Raw genomic sequence first — 17,604 nt, forward strand, 5'->3', positions numbered from 1 at the left:
GGCCTTAGTTACAGTCTCACAGTTTCATGTCTCATGATTAGTTCAGATACAGTTAGCTGGATATTTCAATCTTTCATGATTCTTATTAATAATCTCTTTTCATTTGGACCGTGCCACAATCATTTTGCTATGTTATAATTTGCATGGTTACTACAATATTGAAAAAGCAGAGCAGATCTACAACTCAACTAGCAAATCAAAAATCTAATTTTGTAGGTTTCATGAATTCACTATGATCATGAGGGTGATGCAAATTAACCATATTTGTTTCTGAAACAAAGTAGATAGTATAATGGTAAACTAATTTTTAGTCATCACAATTTATGTAAATTAACTATGGTATTGAAATATATTATTTATACACAAACTTTGTAAAGGCTATCTAAATAACACCTTTTGTCTGCTGCCACACAACTTACCTCAGTATCTCCAGTTTACACTTTACACTCTTCAGTCCAGAGCAGAGATGAATTACTCCTGAACTCTGTAGATTATTATTGTTCATATTCAGCTCTTCCAGATTGTTATCTGATCCGAAAGCTTTAGCCAGACTTGAACAGCTTTTGTCTGTTAAGTCACAATCGTTTAACCTACAAGAAATAATTTAGAATACAAAGAAAAATTAAATACAAACAATGGATTTGATATATACAAATATAATTTTTTTTAAATTAATTTTAGACTAACAATCACAATGACAGTGATATTAAGAGATCAAATTCATTATACTCCCTATTTGATGATGCAAACTATATAGATGCAAGCAGAATATGAACACGCTGTATGTCAATATGATTTGCAGAATTTAATTTCAATTATGTTGTTTCTTACTTTACACTTTTTTTTTGAAAAAAATAATTTCAAGGTGCTTAAAATAGTTTAAACATTTTGAACGATCTTAATGAACAATGTTTATAGTTAACCATAACAATTGTAAATGAATATGGCTAAACAACATTCTAAGTGTAGAGCACAGTCTCTTAATAATCGTTTTGAAATTGCCGTTTTATTTTGCACCGGCATTCAAAGGGTTAATTCATAGAGTTTGAAAGACCGGACGAGGAACTAGAGAGTGAGTTTGGCTGGTGCGCCTGTGATACATTTGTTCTGCGTTACGATTGTCTGTCGTTCTTCAGACATTATTGTATACTTATATCTGGCATATGATCAATAATTTCTTATGGAGGTTTGTGATAAATGTATTTTTCTTTTGAATTACTTTTTAATCAACCTAATTAACACATCTGAACCAGATAATCAAGCTTTTCAGGATTACTTGAAAATCACTAGATGAAGCAGGTTGGATATAAACTGTGTATGGCAGTGGGCCTTCAGGGCCGGTTTGAAGACCTCTGCTTTAAATTACTTACAGAGCTTTTTTGGAGATTTTCACAACTTCCAACAGTCTAAAGAGACACTCGTCTGATTTCTTGAATTTCTGAAGCTCAAACTCCCCCAACTCCTCCTCTGATGTCAACAACACAAAGGCCACAGCTGACCACTGGGCCGGTGAAAGATCAGCAGATGAGAGACTTCCTTCTCTAAAGTGGGTCTGAATCTCTTTCACCAGAGTTTGATCGTTCAGTTCATTCAGACAGTAGAACAGATTGATGGATCTCTCTGGAGACAGATTATCTTGTAATTTCTGCTTGATGTACTGCACTATTTCATTTTTGCTCTGGTCATTGTCATCTTGCTGTGTCAACAGTCCTCGTAAGAGTGGACGATTGGACTGGAGTGACAGACCGAGGAGGAAGCGAAGGAAAAGGTCCAGGTGTCCAGTTTCACTCTCGAGCGCCTTGTCCACTGCAGTCTTGAGCAAATCAATCATGGCTTCATTTTTGTTTTCTTGTTCTGCAGACTCAGGAACAAACACACTTTTCTTGTTGATGTCTAGAAACAGATGTGCATAAAGGCCTGCAATAAACTCTTGAATGCTCAAGTGAACAAAGCAGTATGTGGTACCAACAGTGATCCCTCTTTCCTCCTTAAAGATCTGGGTACACATGCCTGAATACACTGATGCTTTAGAGACATCAATACCACAGGATTCCAGGTCTGTGTCATAGAAGATCAGGTTGTTTCTTTCCAGCTGATGAAATGCCAGTCTCCCCAGTGAAAGGATGGCGTCTTTATCCCAGGAAACATCTGGTGTGTATTCTCCATCATACTTTCGTCTGCTCTGCTGGATCTGAAAGCGGAGAAAGTGTGTGTACATTTGTGTCAGAGTCTTGGGAGTGTCTTCAGTATTTGATTCCTGATTGTCATTATTTATTTTCTCCTCAAAAATGTTCTGGAGAACAGTGGCTGAAATCCAGCAGAAGACTGGGATGTAGCACATGATAAAGAGACTCTTTGATTGTTTAACATGATCAATGATTTTGTTGGCCAGATCCACATCCGTGAATCTTTTTCTGAAGTACTCCTCCTTCTTTTGTGCATCATTGAATCCTTGTACTTCTGTCACGCGGTCGATGCATTCAGGAGGAATCTTACTGGCAGCTGCTGGTCTGGTGGTGATCCAGATGAGAGCAGAAGGAAACAGATTTCCCTTGATGAGGTTTGTCAGAAGAACATCCAGAGAGGCTGGGGACGATACATCACGCCACGTCTCATTACCATCAAAGTTTAGAGGAAGGCGACATACATCCAATCCATCAAGGATGAATAGGACTTTGAATTTATCATTTCTTGCAAGGTTCAGCCCTTTTATCTCTGGGAAAAACTGACTTATAAGACTTGTTAAGCTTTGTTTTTCTTTCTTTTTTAAGTTCATCTCTCGAAATGCAAAAGGAAATATGAAAGTAATATCCTGATTTTCTTTTCCTTTAGCCCAATCCACAATAAACTTTTGCACAGAAATGGATTTCCCGATGCCAGCAACTCCTTTTGTCAGTACAGTTCTGATCTCCTTGTCTTGTTCAGGAGCTTCAAACAAATGCTTGCATTCAATTGGTATCTCTTGTGATTCTTGCCGCCTGGCAGCAGCCTGAACCTGTCTTACTTCATGTTCTGTATTGACTTGTTCACTAGCACCCTGAGTCATATAGAGATCTGTGTAGATGTTATTCAGAAGCTTGGAGTCACCATGCTTTGCAATTCCTTCTGATACAGATTCATACTTCTTCTTCAGGTTTGATTTTAGCGGTCGCTGATGAATGAGGACCAGCTCATCTAACACACAAGAACAAAAAAACAGATATTCATAATTTTCTCTAGTACATTTTATAAGTGACAATGATAGATTGTTATGCCCATGAAACTCTTACCTTGTAGAGCATCTGCAGCCTCAACTTGCTTCATATCTCTCAGGAAGTAGAGTGTCATATCAAGAGCTGCTTCTTTAATATCACGCATTTCCTCTGTGAAGTCCTGCACAAAGTATTGGGTGTTCCCTTCTTTTACAATTTTCTTAAACTTGTCCAGCTCATTCTTCAGAAATATTATTATTTTGTTCTCAAGATCCTGAAAACAAAGCAGGAAAAAAATAAGGATAATACATTTGAATTTTAAAAATTTAAACAATTTACTGGTAGTACAAATTACAGAAAAGCAACAGTAAAATGCATGATTTAGTTTGTAAATATTGACCATACGTAAGGTAAAGTGGTGGTGAATACAAAAACACAAACAGCAGGCCGGGATCCAGAATCAATGCTTCTGAAATGAATGGGGGTACTCTAGTAAAGTGCAGATGAAGGCTGAGCAACGGCTCCACCAGGGCTCGACATTAAGCCTTGTCATGTGTAAAAAAAGTTTCTTGTTCAGAAAAAAATAGGATTTTGTTTGTGGTGTAAAAATAATTTGTACAATATTGCAGCTTTTACATATTTAAGTCTGCATAGTTGTGATAAGCCCGAGGGTATTTTTACCTACATAAAATTTTTTTTTTTTTTTTTTTTTGCAAACCATACATAATTACAAGGAAAAATATTACCACATGAGGGAAATAATTTTGGTGAAATTAGACTTATTTCTCAGAGGGAACATGCTTTTAAATGGACGTTTCAGGACGTTTTCAGGAGAAGAGTATTTCTCTCGTGAATGTGAAAAAAATAGGCACAAATCTAGCTTACACATTTACCAAAATTATTCAGGCTAATTGTAGTAATAATGTTAATAATTAGCAATCCACCATGGAACAAGCGCACCTTTATGGCGTTATTTTCCTGTCAAATGTCGAGAGCGCATTATTGTAGCGCGAAAGTACATTAATATAATGTGCGAGCGCGGATCTCTCTGCTCGCGCACGGAATATAATGTACCGAGCGCGAATCTCTCTGCTCGCGCGCGGAATATAATGTACCGAGCGCGAATCTCTCTGCTCGCGCGCGGGAACTGGGCGCGCGCTCTCAGATATACGCTGCTCTTGTAAGAATTTTCTCTGGGCTCGCTCAGAGAATATGCCTGCACTTAAAACCTGTTCAGTGCCATCGCGAATCTCTCCTCTTCGTCTTAAAGTAAGCGTGTATGTGCTCAGACTGTGACCCGTGCGTTCGCGCATGCCTAAGTACTCTTCTCTTCCATTTCTTTCTCTTTGCTCTTGGCATAAACGCTGTCAAAACGGCAACAACCAATCAGAAATAGGCTTCAACGACTGACCAATGAAAACGCGACATCGTACATGGAATCTTATTGGTTGACATTGAACCGCAGTTCAATCAAGACGAGCTGAGATGGATCCGCCGAATCGACGAGTTTTATTTGTTTTGATGTTAAATATGTCAAATGTATCTTAAATGTCTGGGAAGAGGGCGATTGGATTATTTTACATATAAATGACCTAGACTGTCTATCTGCACAATATGTTTTGTAAAAATTGGTACTCCAGACTCTAAAGTTATCTGAAAGGAAATGTTACAGGCCTGGATTTCCCGAAACCTTCTTTAAATTATTATACCTTAAGCTAAAGCTATATCTAACGTTAATACGTGTTTCCTGAAACGTTCTTATTTAATTATAACTTCTGTAAGTCATTCGTTAGTAAGGTTGGTCTGGACCACTCTTAGCTATAGGCTACCTTATCACTGTGATATATATACGAATATAATTCTGAAGCTGTAACACGCAGTGTTCAATTAGGATTATGGCAAAGAATAAATGCAAAGATTAACTGCTAAATTCAAATGTGCTTTTGCACTGAACCAGGGACAAAGGCGCTCAACTCTTGTCATATTTCATACACATATCAAATTTTTTCTATTCTACTAGTAGTAGCTACGTGGTGGTGGGGTACTTACGTTAGTTACTTACATTCTTATATGTATATGTATAAATATATTCCTTTGTGTTCAACAGATCAAAGAAATTCATACTGGTTTGAAACTACTTTAGTGGGAGTAAATTATGACTTTACTCATTTTAATTTTGGGTTTAATTTTCATTTTTCCCTTTAAGCAACAATAAGGTATAGTTCGGGCAACACGTCTAGAAAAGGTATCTTCATATACCTTTAGAGTCTTATCTTAGATTCCCCCTAAATATTTGTTCAGATTTGAATTTAGCAGTTGATCTCGCTACGTACTTAATGGTTAATAACTGGTGTGATTGCACGAGACAATATGTTAATTATCAGACGTAAAATATTATTTTTGCCTTTTGAAATCGGCTTTCAAATCTATTTGGCTCAAAAATCTCACTTTCAATGGGCATGGCACCTGTAGTGTGAACAATGTGGTTGACAGTCTAGGTCATTTATAGGCCTATGTAAAATAATCCAATCACCCTCTTCCCAGACATTTCTAAGATACATTTGACATATTTAACATCAAAACAAATAAAACTCGTCGATTCGGCGGATCCATCTCGGCTCGTCTTGATGAACTGCGGTTCAATGTCAACCAATAAGATTCCATGTACGATGTCGCGTTTTCATTGGTCAGTCGTTGAAGCCTATTTCTGATTGGTTGTTGCCGTTTTGACAGCGTTTATGCCAAGAGCAAAGAGAAAGAAATGGAAGAGAAGAGTACTTAGGCATGCGCGAACGCACGGGTCACAGTCTGAGCACATACACGCTTACTTTAAGCGAAGAGGAGAGATTCGCGATGGCACTGAACAGGTTTTAAGTGCAGTCATATTCTCTGAGCGAGCCCAGAGAAAATTCTTACAAGAGCAGCGTATATCTGAGAGCGCGCGCCCAGTTCCCGCGCGCGAGCAGAGAGATTCGCGCTCGGTACATTATATTCCGCGAGCGAGCAGAGAGATTCGCGCTCGCGCATTATATTCCGTGCGCGAGCAGAGAGATCCGCGCTCGCACATTATATTAATGTACTTTCGCGCTACAATAATGCGCTCTCGACATTTGACAGGAAAATAACGCCATACACCTTCTTTTAAAGGGAATGTGAGAGGACGCTCTGATTGGTTTATTTCACATTACGCCCAAACCACACCTATGAGTTATGTTGATACTTCAGACCAACCCATTTTAGATTTGCGTCGGGCACAAGAGTCATTTATCCCGCCGGTATAATAGCAACATCGCCCGAGATCCGCCCACAAAGCTACTTGCGTTTCGCTTTTGATATTTGCGTTTCAGATGGGTAGGGCCCTAAAGATTATTTACAAGTCAACACTTTTACCAATAATTGGAATAGAATTCCAAAAATATTTTGCTATGAATATTTTTCTATTAATCTATTAGTCTGCCTTTACATTGCTTGGTTTTGTGAATTTAGTTTTTTATTAGTTTTAGTTTTTTAGCTCCACTACATTGTTTGGAGCCTGATTAATAAATGGAATGAAGACATTTTTGAAAGAAAAAAATATTCCTGTTTTTTTTTCCTGTCCATAATGTTATGTCCTCTGTAGAGGACACCAGGACCCATTTATTAAGAAAATTAAAAGACATGAACAGGTAAAACATTTTTTTTTTCTAATTAAACAATACATTTATAGGTTCTAGATTTTTATATCCTAACTTTGTGTAAAGATGATTCTAAACTATGTTATGAAAGATATAACAAAATTACTTAAATATACCATTTTACTTTATGCAATACGTGTGTAAACATTGCCATAAATGTAGGGATGCACCGATTACAATTTTCTAGGCCGATTCCGATTTTTCATTGAGTTTTACCTGCCAATACCGATTATAGCCGATTCCGATAAAACAATTTCTAACCTCTTTACAGCACACACAAATATTTATTTTCTATCTCTAGCTGCAGTCCGTAGTCCGTAGTTTTTCTCTTTGTCGCCATCTCGGTTCGAAATCTGCAATTGCAGTTATTTGCGGAATTATCAACTTTACGTGGGTTGTGCTTCAACACAGCACAGCGCGGATGAACACAATGTATTGAAGAGAACGTGTGGCTGTCAATTACCGCGCCGGTGTGGATACTGCCATTCAGAATCACAGATTATACTTTTTGGAAGTATGACCAACATAGGAGTTTTCACCGGAAAATATAATCTGAAGTATGATCATCATCTCAAGTAAGTAACATCCACTTTTGTTCTGATCAACTAAGGGGGGGGAAAGCATTGCAGTAAATCACACTGATTAAAAATAACAATCGCTTAACTATACTCTTTTCTCAAATTGTTAATGTTAACAACAACAGCATTGCGTGACTACATGTAATGCCCTTCAGATATTATCCTTGTTTTCGTGTGGGCCAGGCGGTTGCAGTGTGTTTTTTTCTGTAGCCACTCCAAAGTCCAAACAATGTCTTTTGCATTTTTCAACGGGTGAATCTCCAGTTGTCACTGGTGATTGTCCTTTGAACCTTTCTGGATCTGCCATCAAATTAATAAGTTTAATTATATCAAGTGCTGTGAGAAAAGGCTATAAATCTCCACCTCCAACATCCTCGTACACAACATAGCCTACTAGTCGAGACTCCTTTATATGTGCAGATGTGCCGAGACTCCTTTATGTGCAGATGTGCTGAGACTCCTTTGTGTGCAGATGTGCTGAGACTCCTTTACACTCAAAAAAGTTACTCTTTGAATGAACATAAAAAATCATGGAAAGGATTTCCACATGACTAGCTTGCTTTATTTCATCATTATGCAATTCTGTTATTCCAATTTAATGTACGTTGGTTCAACTTAATTTATTAAGGTTGATTCAACTTAGTTACTGTGGTTTGGCACAGCTTAATTTAATAGTGTCAGCCCAACTAATTTTAAGGTTTTCTGACATGATTCAAGAGTTTTTTATTTTTTTAATCATCCATTAATATTTCATTTATTTTAGTGACACATAATTAAATCGAGAGACTATATAGCTAGCTATTTGCTAGCAGTAGCACATGTTAGTAAATGCTAAGATTTACATGCTCCTTCAAACAAAGCAGTTAACAAAGTTAATAAATTATTATTCTATAACATCTTGTCTATCATCTCTGAATATATCTTAGGAAAATTCGCTAGTTTAGTGCAGAAAAATGGCGATTTATAGTGGCAAGCTGAAAAGACTGTCTTTCTCTTTAAGAACTGCACGCACGCCGGAGCGGAGGTGCAAAAAAACTAAATCGTGCACAGCTCTCCTTCTCTTAACACTACAAAGACAGTTCACCTATCAAAATAAACCACATACCAGAAAGGTCCCACCAGTCCTGTGTAAACTACAAGGGCACGCAAGTTTATTTATTTATTTATTTTTATCCAACGTTATTGTGTGATGCGGAGCAGAGCACAAGAGAACAACGGAGTATGAAGTAGCTGCTTGTTTAAAAGATCTTGCTCGCCTCTCAATCGTCCAATTTCAAAACGGTTTTCACAGGATGAATTTTGAGTTTATAAGTTTTCGAATGATACCTAATCTATGTTCATTACTAAAATATGTAATATGAAAAAAGGCAATAAAAGAAAAGAGCGCCAGTCGCCCCGCTAGCAGGACGTGACCGTTAATTAAATCTGTTTTTCTCAAAATTCCGTTTCTGAAAATCATAGCGATCAGCCGACTTCAGATGACCATAACTTTTGTTACAGACAAACGATAAAATAAATAAAAACAGATTTGGAAAGGGCTTGAAAACAGCTTTAAAATGGGATCACAACCTGTAATATGTCAAAATTTACCATGTGGTGGGTTTTCCCAGATCGCATCACATTTGTTTGTTATACAAATAAATATTAAGCATTTAAGTTTGTTTCACTTACCTTGAAGATCCAGAGGAGATTGTCTTTGAAATCCCTGCGGAAGCGGTGATTCTTGAAGTCTGTGTCTGATTTCTCATATTGAACCCTGGTAGAAAATAAAGGTGATTATATTTTTGCATTTCAATCCATACTAATGGCTCAGTTACAAGAAAGAGTTATATGGGGGCAATATCCTGTTGATTGTAATAATAGACTGTAATAATAGACTTAGTTGCATATATATTCCACTTGAACCTGATGACTGAAATTTATGATCTCATTGCAAGGTGCTGAATTTAACTTTAAAAAAGTGTCAATGTGATTTGTATTTATATATGGATCACTGCACACGGTCAGTTTGATTCAAAAGGCACAGGTACATTAAATGTAAAAAACTATGTTGCATTTCATGGCTTATTAAGTCTGAAAATGTTTTACAAAGTAGATCCATTTAATTTTATGTTGTAATTTATGGTAATACATTGTAAAATGTAAACTGTGGTATATTGTGTTCTCACCTGTTGAGAAGAAAAGATGCCAGTTCCACATCACTCTTCAATTTCTTCCGTTCTTTTAGAGCTTCCCACCGTGTAAATTCTGCACCAATATTTACTGTGGTCTTCTGTCCTTTGTAACTAAATCACACACACAAAGAAGGAAATCACATAAAAATGAACAGGTTCACAGTTGTCAATTTAATTGAGCCAAACCATTGTCAAACCAGCAGCTTACTGCTACATAATTCATCAGTAGAGAAAGGTGATTGATTGGAAAAGCAGTTTTATGATAAAAAACAACAACACAAGAAATACCTTTTGGAAGGTGATGGTGTTTTTTTCTCACTGAAGTTCGGTCCATCACCTTTTAAATGGTCACTCTTCATAGACACAAGCCTGGATGCATGTGAAAATGATCTTTCACTAATGACACAAAGAGCAGAAAGAAGAAAAAAGAAAAAAGAAACTTTACTACAGGAGATACTGCTGGTTTGACGTTGTAAATGGTACTTAGATGCAATAAAGCCCCGTATGGAATGTATTTATACTTGACTGCCTGTTCTGTATTTCCACTGTGGAATGTAGTGCCCAAGTGGCTACCTGTGTAATTGAATGGCCATGTTCATTAACAAGTAAAGCCGTTTACAATTTTCTTTCAAAATTATTTGATTTATACATACACCAAAATAACATCACTGCATGTTTGTTCTGTTTTGGTTTGGTTCTGTCATTTGCTCCTGTGATCTTCTGCATTTTTGTTTTGTGTTTTGAATGAAGTGTTTGTTTTTGATTCTCCTTCACTTAATATAGACACACACCCCGTTACAGTTACATGTGATGATAGATTTGACTTATTTAATAATAATTAATCAATGGATGACCTGCAAGACTCTTGGAGTAACAGATGAAATACCTTTTGTTAGATGGTGTTTTCTCACTGAAGTATGGTCCATCACCTTTTGAATGGTCACTCTTCAAAGACACAGAGGACACATGTGAACCTAATCTTACGCTAATGACACAGAGACAAGAGAAAAAAACACTTTACAACAGGAGCTACTTCAGCCTTATTTGAAAAAGGTTTAATGTTGCAAATGGTAATTAGAGGAGTAGATGGGGAAAAAAACTATAGCAAAGGAGGCTTTCTTTGAACTCTCCGCCTGCTCTTACACAGCCAAGGACACCATCCCTGAACTGTCTGCCAAAATGAACTCATGGCCAAGGAGGACAGCTCCATAGTGGTCACCAGCACCACGTTAGTCATCAGCTCCGCCCTGACCACCAGTGCTTCCTACCACGTTAGTCATCAGCTCCTGACCCTGACCACCACTAACACTGGAAGAGGTGTTAGTGAGGCCAGCAGTGGGCGCTCACCCTGTGGTCTGTGTGGGTCCTAATGCCCCAGTGTAGTGACGGGGACACTATACTGCCAAAAGAGCACCGTCCTTCGGATGAGACGTTAAACTGTGGTCCTGACTCCCTGTGGTCATTAAAAATCCCCTTGGCCTCTGTCCATCATGGCCTCCTAATCATCCCCATATACTAATTGGCTTCATCACTGTCTCCTCTCCACCAATAAGCTGGTGTGTGGTGGGCATTCTGGCGCAATATGGCTGTCGTCGCATCATCCAAGTGGATGCTGCACATTGGTGGTGGTTGAGGAGATTCCCCCCTTCTGTGTAAAGCGCTTTGAGGTCTCAGATAAAGCGCTATATAAATGTAATTAATTATTATTATTATTATTATTATTATTACCAGTGCCTCCTACTCTTCCCTGACCACCAGTGCCTCCTACTCTTCCCTGAACACCAGTGCCTCCTACTCTTCCCTGACCACCAGTGCCTCCTACTCTTCCCTGACCACCAGTGCCTCCTACTCTTCCCTGACCACCAGTGCCTCCTACTCTTCCCTGACCAATGAACAATGGGAACTGAAGGGAAGAATGGTAACATGTGGGCTATATATACACTCAAGGACTAATGACATAAGACACACCTGAAAATAATAAACACAATGACCCAATAAGAAATGAGTTTCACTCTTAAATGAAAAGAGATTGTCAAGCCTGTTCTGTTCATAGTCAAGTCTGTTCAATTCAAGACATAATCTAGAGTTCAAGTTTATGTTTGGTTTGTCTTTTATTCTGTTTAAATAAACTGCTCATGGGTTCTCAATGGTTTGTATTTAACTTTCATATTTTTATGACTATTATTTTATATTTGTCACACTTGTGATCCTGTCAAGTGCTCCTTATGATCTAGGCTTGTCTTCATGCAGCGCTGAGCAGACCGATCGTTGTCTGACTTGAAGCAGTGCATGCCGGTTAGAAATTTTGTCAGACTTGAAACAGCGCAGACGGCATGTGACTCACGTATAGGCCATCGAAGTACCCCGAGAGCGATTCGAGAGCAGCCGGCTCGATCATTCTGCACAGCTTCACCAGAGCGGCTGCACAAGCTCGGATGACGACACAGCGGTTTCACGATTGGCCGGATTCACCGCATGACAACATCACGTGTGTTTTGTGTTTATTCTCACACCTTCAGTTTTACTAATGATCACAAATCTGTTTTTTTTATAGCCGTAAAAGCTCTTTTCATGTAGTTGTGATGTTATATTGTGTCATGCATATCAAAATAAAACTGTTACATAGACCCCACTTCATTGATTGTATTGGCTTATGTTGAATTTCATTCTTGTAGAAAAAGATGTTAACCTAATAGGTTAAGCAGTAAATAAAGTATTGAATGAAAATACTAAAAAATCTTTTTTAATGAACTACACATGGGTTCTCTGTGATGCAGTAGACCTTTGGCAGGCCCGACTGGGTCACTTCGAGTCTACTGCAGATGTGTTACAGTCCAGAAAATTACAAAAAATGACGGCTCAACCCGTAGCACTGTTCAGAGTATGGTGGATTTATTTACAAGTGCCCGAAAGTCGAACAATCCAGTGAATATAGTATATTGGAGCTTGAAGTTTTCAATCTGGAGGAAGCTGGACCTATTCAGATCTTTGAGCTTGAAGTTCTTTGAGTTTCCTTTTTCTCCATCCGGCTCACGGCACCATCTGTTGTAAAGTTTTCTTTCATCGAAGCAAGGACCAGGAGACATTTGGATCACGTTCAAGCAGAAGTTATTCTTTATTGAGCGCGGCTGCAGTTCGTCAAAACAGTCTACATCTAAACAGTATACATTGTAATTTATACATTCCAAGGGGGAGGAGACTTCTGGGGTGGAGACAAATTCAAACAAATCATACGAAAGCAGGGAGGGATCAAGGGGGAGGAGACTTCTGGGGTGGAGACAAATTCAAACAAATCATACGAAAAACCTGTATTGCAGGTTATCTAGAGAAACCGAGCAAAATCAGCATATTCACTCTATTGTATTGCCAATCTAATCAGTCTAATTCTTCAACGTCTGAGCTAGGAATCAGCATAACTATTCACATGCTGATACTGGCCAGGAACCCAGAGCCATTAAAGACAAAAGGTGAAAGTCTCCCCTACAGCTAGGCTGAAAGGTGAGAATCTCAGTGATCTGACTCATTTAAAATACAATAGAGAAAACAGGACTGGCAGGAAAGGAGACTCTTGCTGGAGACTCAATAATCATCTGAAATCAGTCTACTAAACTTTATCAGTTTATATACTATTGCAGTGGAAAAACTAAATTAAACATTTAATAAATTTGTAATCCTACAGTTGGAAGGTTAACAATAGTTCACAAGTGTACCCTCTCGATCAGAGAAGTTTAGTGTTTGTTGGTGTGGCGTTGGAAGGTTAACAATAGCTAAGCGGTGTCTGTTGATCAGAGAAGTTTGTGTTTTTATTTTTATTTTGTGGTAACAAAGAAACATCACAAAATGGTTAGAAAAAATGCTAAGCTGGTTCCCACAACTGAAAAAAATGGTCTAGCAACTCCTTTGTGGTCAGACAGCGAATTCAAATCACTGTTAGGAGTACAAATGAACCTAATAGTCACTGAGAAAGTTAGACAGGAACTAACGCAGAAATATGAGATTCATCCAGACAATACTTGGTCGATAGATGAGTGTAAAAAGGTGCTTGGAGCAAGTATCCGCAAGAAAAATGTGAAGGGTATAATCTGTTGCCACAGATAATTGGGTTTAGCACTAGCTACACAGCAGTCTCAGCGTAACTCCGAAGAGGAAGAGAACAAAGAGCTACGAGCTTGAGTTTCCTCTTTGACTAAGAAATTGAACCGCAACAAAGCTATAGAAAAAACTGATGTAGAAAAAGTTAGTCAGCCGGATAACATTTATCCTGACTTACAAGCTTTCTTTGAAACAGATGTAGCAATCCAATCAGTAACTGATGAGCCTGTAATTTCTGCAAGAGTATGTGGTGCTAGGAGAAGATCTCAGGGAATTGAGGGAACTGAAAGTGTTCCTCCCAACCCTTCTGTTGTCCAAATACAAACTGTTGCCAAAGCGCTAGGACCAAAAGATATAGAGACTATCTCAGAGCTTACCTCCAGCACGCACAAATTTTCCTGAATTTGTGACCCGATCTGGCGAAATGAGTCGGAAGTCGCAACGTTCCATTTTAAGATACGGGCCGATAATGTGAAAAAAAAAAAAAAAAAAATTTGTGCTAATTTCAAAGAAAAGACATTCAAAAATAATCTTCCAAAGTTTCGTGGTCCAGATAATTGAGCAAATGTATTTAAATGACTATTAAACTTGACAAAGTTTTACTAAATTCGTTGGAAATGAACATTGCTTTTCTCAAATCCTCTCGTCACCTCTGAACATTTTTCCGGGTATCCCCTGAAACGTCACTATCTCTGCTCTCCAAATGGTGTTACACGTTGTATTGAGCCAATCAAAAAGTTTAGAAATGTACACAAACGCTGATCATTTGTCAATGGGAAGCCCCGCGGCACGCGATTGGTCCAGCCATCCTCCTGTCAGACTCGCAGCGCTCTGTGTAAACCCAATATTTAACTGTTGGTATCTCCGTTATTAATTTGTTACACTGTTATTGTCAACTAGCCTACACACACACACACACACACGCACAAACACACACACTCTTTCTCTCTCTAGCTAAAATGTAGCACTTCTGTTCAATCTTTCTGATTTTTGTAAATATTTGTAAAAGTGCCTTTAAAAATATTTATTCAAATAAATACTTTACAATAATTTGATCTTCAGCCTGGTTTACTGTAATAGCATTTATATATATTAATATCTTTGGTCAAATTAAGCTGTAAAAAAAATAGTTTATCCCTTTAAATGCAATGGATTTTGAAAGATATCTACAAAAATACAGGCAAAAAAACTTTAAAAGCTATTTTCTCAGGTTTCCAGTTGGAAAAAGAGGGCAGATGACCATAATTAAAATGTGTATATCTTTAAAACCATTCAAGGTATGACTTTGAGTAGGATATCATTTGAAAGCTTATGATCTCCTCTTTCCATTGATATCAAAATCTCAATTTTGAAATTTGGGTCACTGTGACTCATTTTGCTGGATCAGGTCACATTTAGAAGGGCATTGATCAGCAAAATGCATCTTTACGACATGTGTCTGCCAGAAGTCACACAGCTGAAGTCACAAATTCTAACTGAATCTGAATTCAACAATTTTGAGTCTGCTGTTGCTTCTGAACTGCTACATGCCAGTAAAGGGGATTTGAGAGAAGGTGTCTTGAAAATTCTAAAGAATATCCTGGGACCCAAAATAGATTGGTCTAGAATTACTAGCTGTGTACAAAAGAAAGAAGAAACTGTGAGTGAATATACTGAGAGGTTTTGTCAATCATCTGTAACTTACAGTGGAATCGTTGATGACTGTGAAAGTGTGCTAGATGATAAAGGACCCCTAGTTCGCATCTGGGCAAATGGACTGGTAGCTGAGTACAGAAGAGCTTTGCCATTCCTAGATCTAACTTGGTCTAACAGAACTCTCAGAAGTAACTTAGAAAGGTTGGCAACATGGGAACGAGATGCTGTTGTTAAAGACAAAGTGAAATAGCAGAAACTCCCATAGAGAACTCAGTTGTATGTTGATGGTTCCGCTCAAGTTATTGAAGGTAACAGAAGAGCAGGATATGCAGTAACTTCCACCACTGAAGTAGTTGTTTCAGGTCATCTTCCAGATCATTTTTCAGCTCAAGCGGCAGAACTAGTAGCCTTAACAAGAGCATGCACGCTAGCTTCAGGATCGGTTGCAAATATCTACACAGATTCCAGGTATGCTTTTGGGGTAATTCATGATTTTGGTGTCATTTGGCAAACCAGACAGTTTCTAACTTCTGCTGGATCCCCCATTAAGCATGCTGGATTAGTGAAAGATCTAATGTTTGCCATGAAACTTCCAAAGAAATTAGCAGTGATCAAAGTGAAAGCACATCTTACAACTAACACTGAGGAAGCTAAAGGTAATAATCTTGCAGATGTAGCAGCTAAACAGGCTTGTTCCTATGAGACTGTGCAAGTGTGCTCAGGTAGTGTAGCACAGAAGACAATTCTGCCTCCTGAATCAATCATTGATCTGTACAAAGACGCTCCTTTATATGAAGCATGGACATGGTTAGACAAAGGAGCCACAGTGGATTCATCCGGTTGCTGGACCAAAGGGGGGAAGTATGTCGCTCCCGAATCACTGTTCCCATATTTGGCTCAACAATTACACAATTTGGGTCACAGTGGTCCAGCAACAATGAATCACAGGTTCTCAAATCAATGGTGGAATCCAAAATTCAGAAATGTAGCCACCGAAACAGCCAAGAGGTGTATTACATGTCAGAAAAATAATATTGTACCAGCAGCCACTACACCAGCAGCACATACCCCAGCTCCACCAGGACCATTTCGTCACCTAGGGCTGGGTACCGAGTCTCGATACTTTTTAGGTACCGACCGAATTGCCTCGATACTATCGAGTATCGAAACATGACATGTTGTTCGGTTCCAGATTTCGATACCTAAGGAGTTAACTCGTCAAGGTCAGTGCTCAAACAAATACATATGAAATGCACAATGACACACATAAAGTCGCTCACGCACATACACGCAAACTCTCTTCACACGAAACGCGCGGAACTCTCCGCGCACACTCATATGAGACGCGCGCGCGCACGCACAAACTCTCGACACGCATACTTATGAGACGCGAGCACACACACACAAACTCTCCGTGCACATATTCATATGAGACGCGAGCACACACACATAATACCTTAAAGATGTGGAAAAGTCGATCAAAAGTGTGGCTACATTTCTCCAGGCTCGATGCCAACAGCACACGATGCAGTATTTGCGGTAAAATAATTGCTGCAAAGACCGGTACCACGACAAACACGATGAAGACCTTGACAGTGCACGGAGTAAACATAAGAGCAGAAAGTTGCTTCGTCTTCGATTGGTAAATGAAGAGATACCTTGTTGATCACTCGGACAGTGTTTATATTGCAATAAATAATAACCTACTGAATGTACACTGCCGTTCAAAACTGTGTTGGTTAGTCAGAATTTTTTTTCAGTATTAGGATGCATTAAAGTTATCAAAGGTGACATTAAAACATGTGTAATGTTACAAAATATTTTCGTTTTTAAATAAATGCTTTTCTTTTGAATTTTTTATTCATCAAAGAATCATGAAAAAATTATCATAGTTTCCAAAATATTAAGCAGTAAACTGTTTTCTTATTTCGGAAGGGTCATGTGACACTGAAGTAATGATTTTGAACATTCAGCTTTGACATCACAGGAATAAATTACATTTTGAAATATATTAGATACGATTTTAAATTGTAAAACTATTTCACAATATTACTAAAGTTTTACTGTATTTTTTTATTTAAAAATTCAGCTTTGGTGAGCATGAGCACTTTATAAAAAATGTGTTATTCCTTTGTGCACTGGCTAAGGAGCATGAGTCAAACTGAAAAAAATTAAACTAAATAAATAAAAAATAAAAGTTTTTCTGAGGTAATATGTTATGTAATCTTGTTAAAATGGATTTCATAAAATTGGTATCGAA

General features: G+C 38.1%; 1 protein-coding gene across 6 annotated transcripts in view; it reads right to left on the reverse strand.

The window, feature by feature from the left end:
- Positions 1–17,604, reverse strand: part of LOC306988933 (NACHT, LRR and PYD domains-containing protein 12-like) — a 92,309-nt gene that overhangs the window by 50,725 nt on the left and 23,980 nt on the right. For all 6 annotated transcript variants that reach the window (XM_079594155.1, XM_079594156.1, XM_079594153.1 and 3 more), the window contains 7 exons: positions 10,504–10,602; positions 9,906–10,013; positions 9,612–9,728; positions 9,115–9,199; positions 3,270–3,465; positions 1,371–3,174; positions 420–590 (listed from right to left, as the gene is read on the reverse strand). In XM_079594155.1, coding sequence (XP_079450281.1) covers positions 420–590; positions 1,371–3,174; positions 3,270–3,465; positions 9,115–9,199; positions 9,612–9,728; positions 9,906–10,013; positions 10,504–10,602 — 2,580 coding nt within the window. The remainder of the gene's footprint in view (positions 1–419; positions 591–1,370; positions 3,175–3,269; positions 3,466–9,114; positions 9,200–9,611; positions 9,729–9,905; positions 10,014–10,503; positions 10,603–17,604) is intronic.

Source organism: Phoxinus phoxinus (assembly GCF_949152265.1).
Source record: "Phoxinus phoxinus genome assembly, chromosome: 20".
Classification (NCBI taxonomy): domain Eukaryota; kingdom Metazoa; phylum Chordata; class Actinopteri; order Cypriniformes; family Leuciscidae; genus Phoxinus; species Phoxinus phoxinus.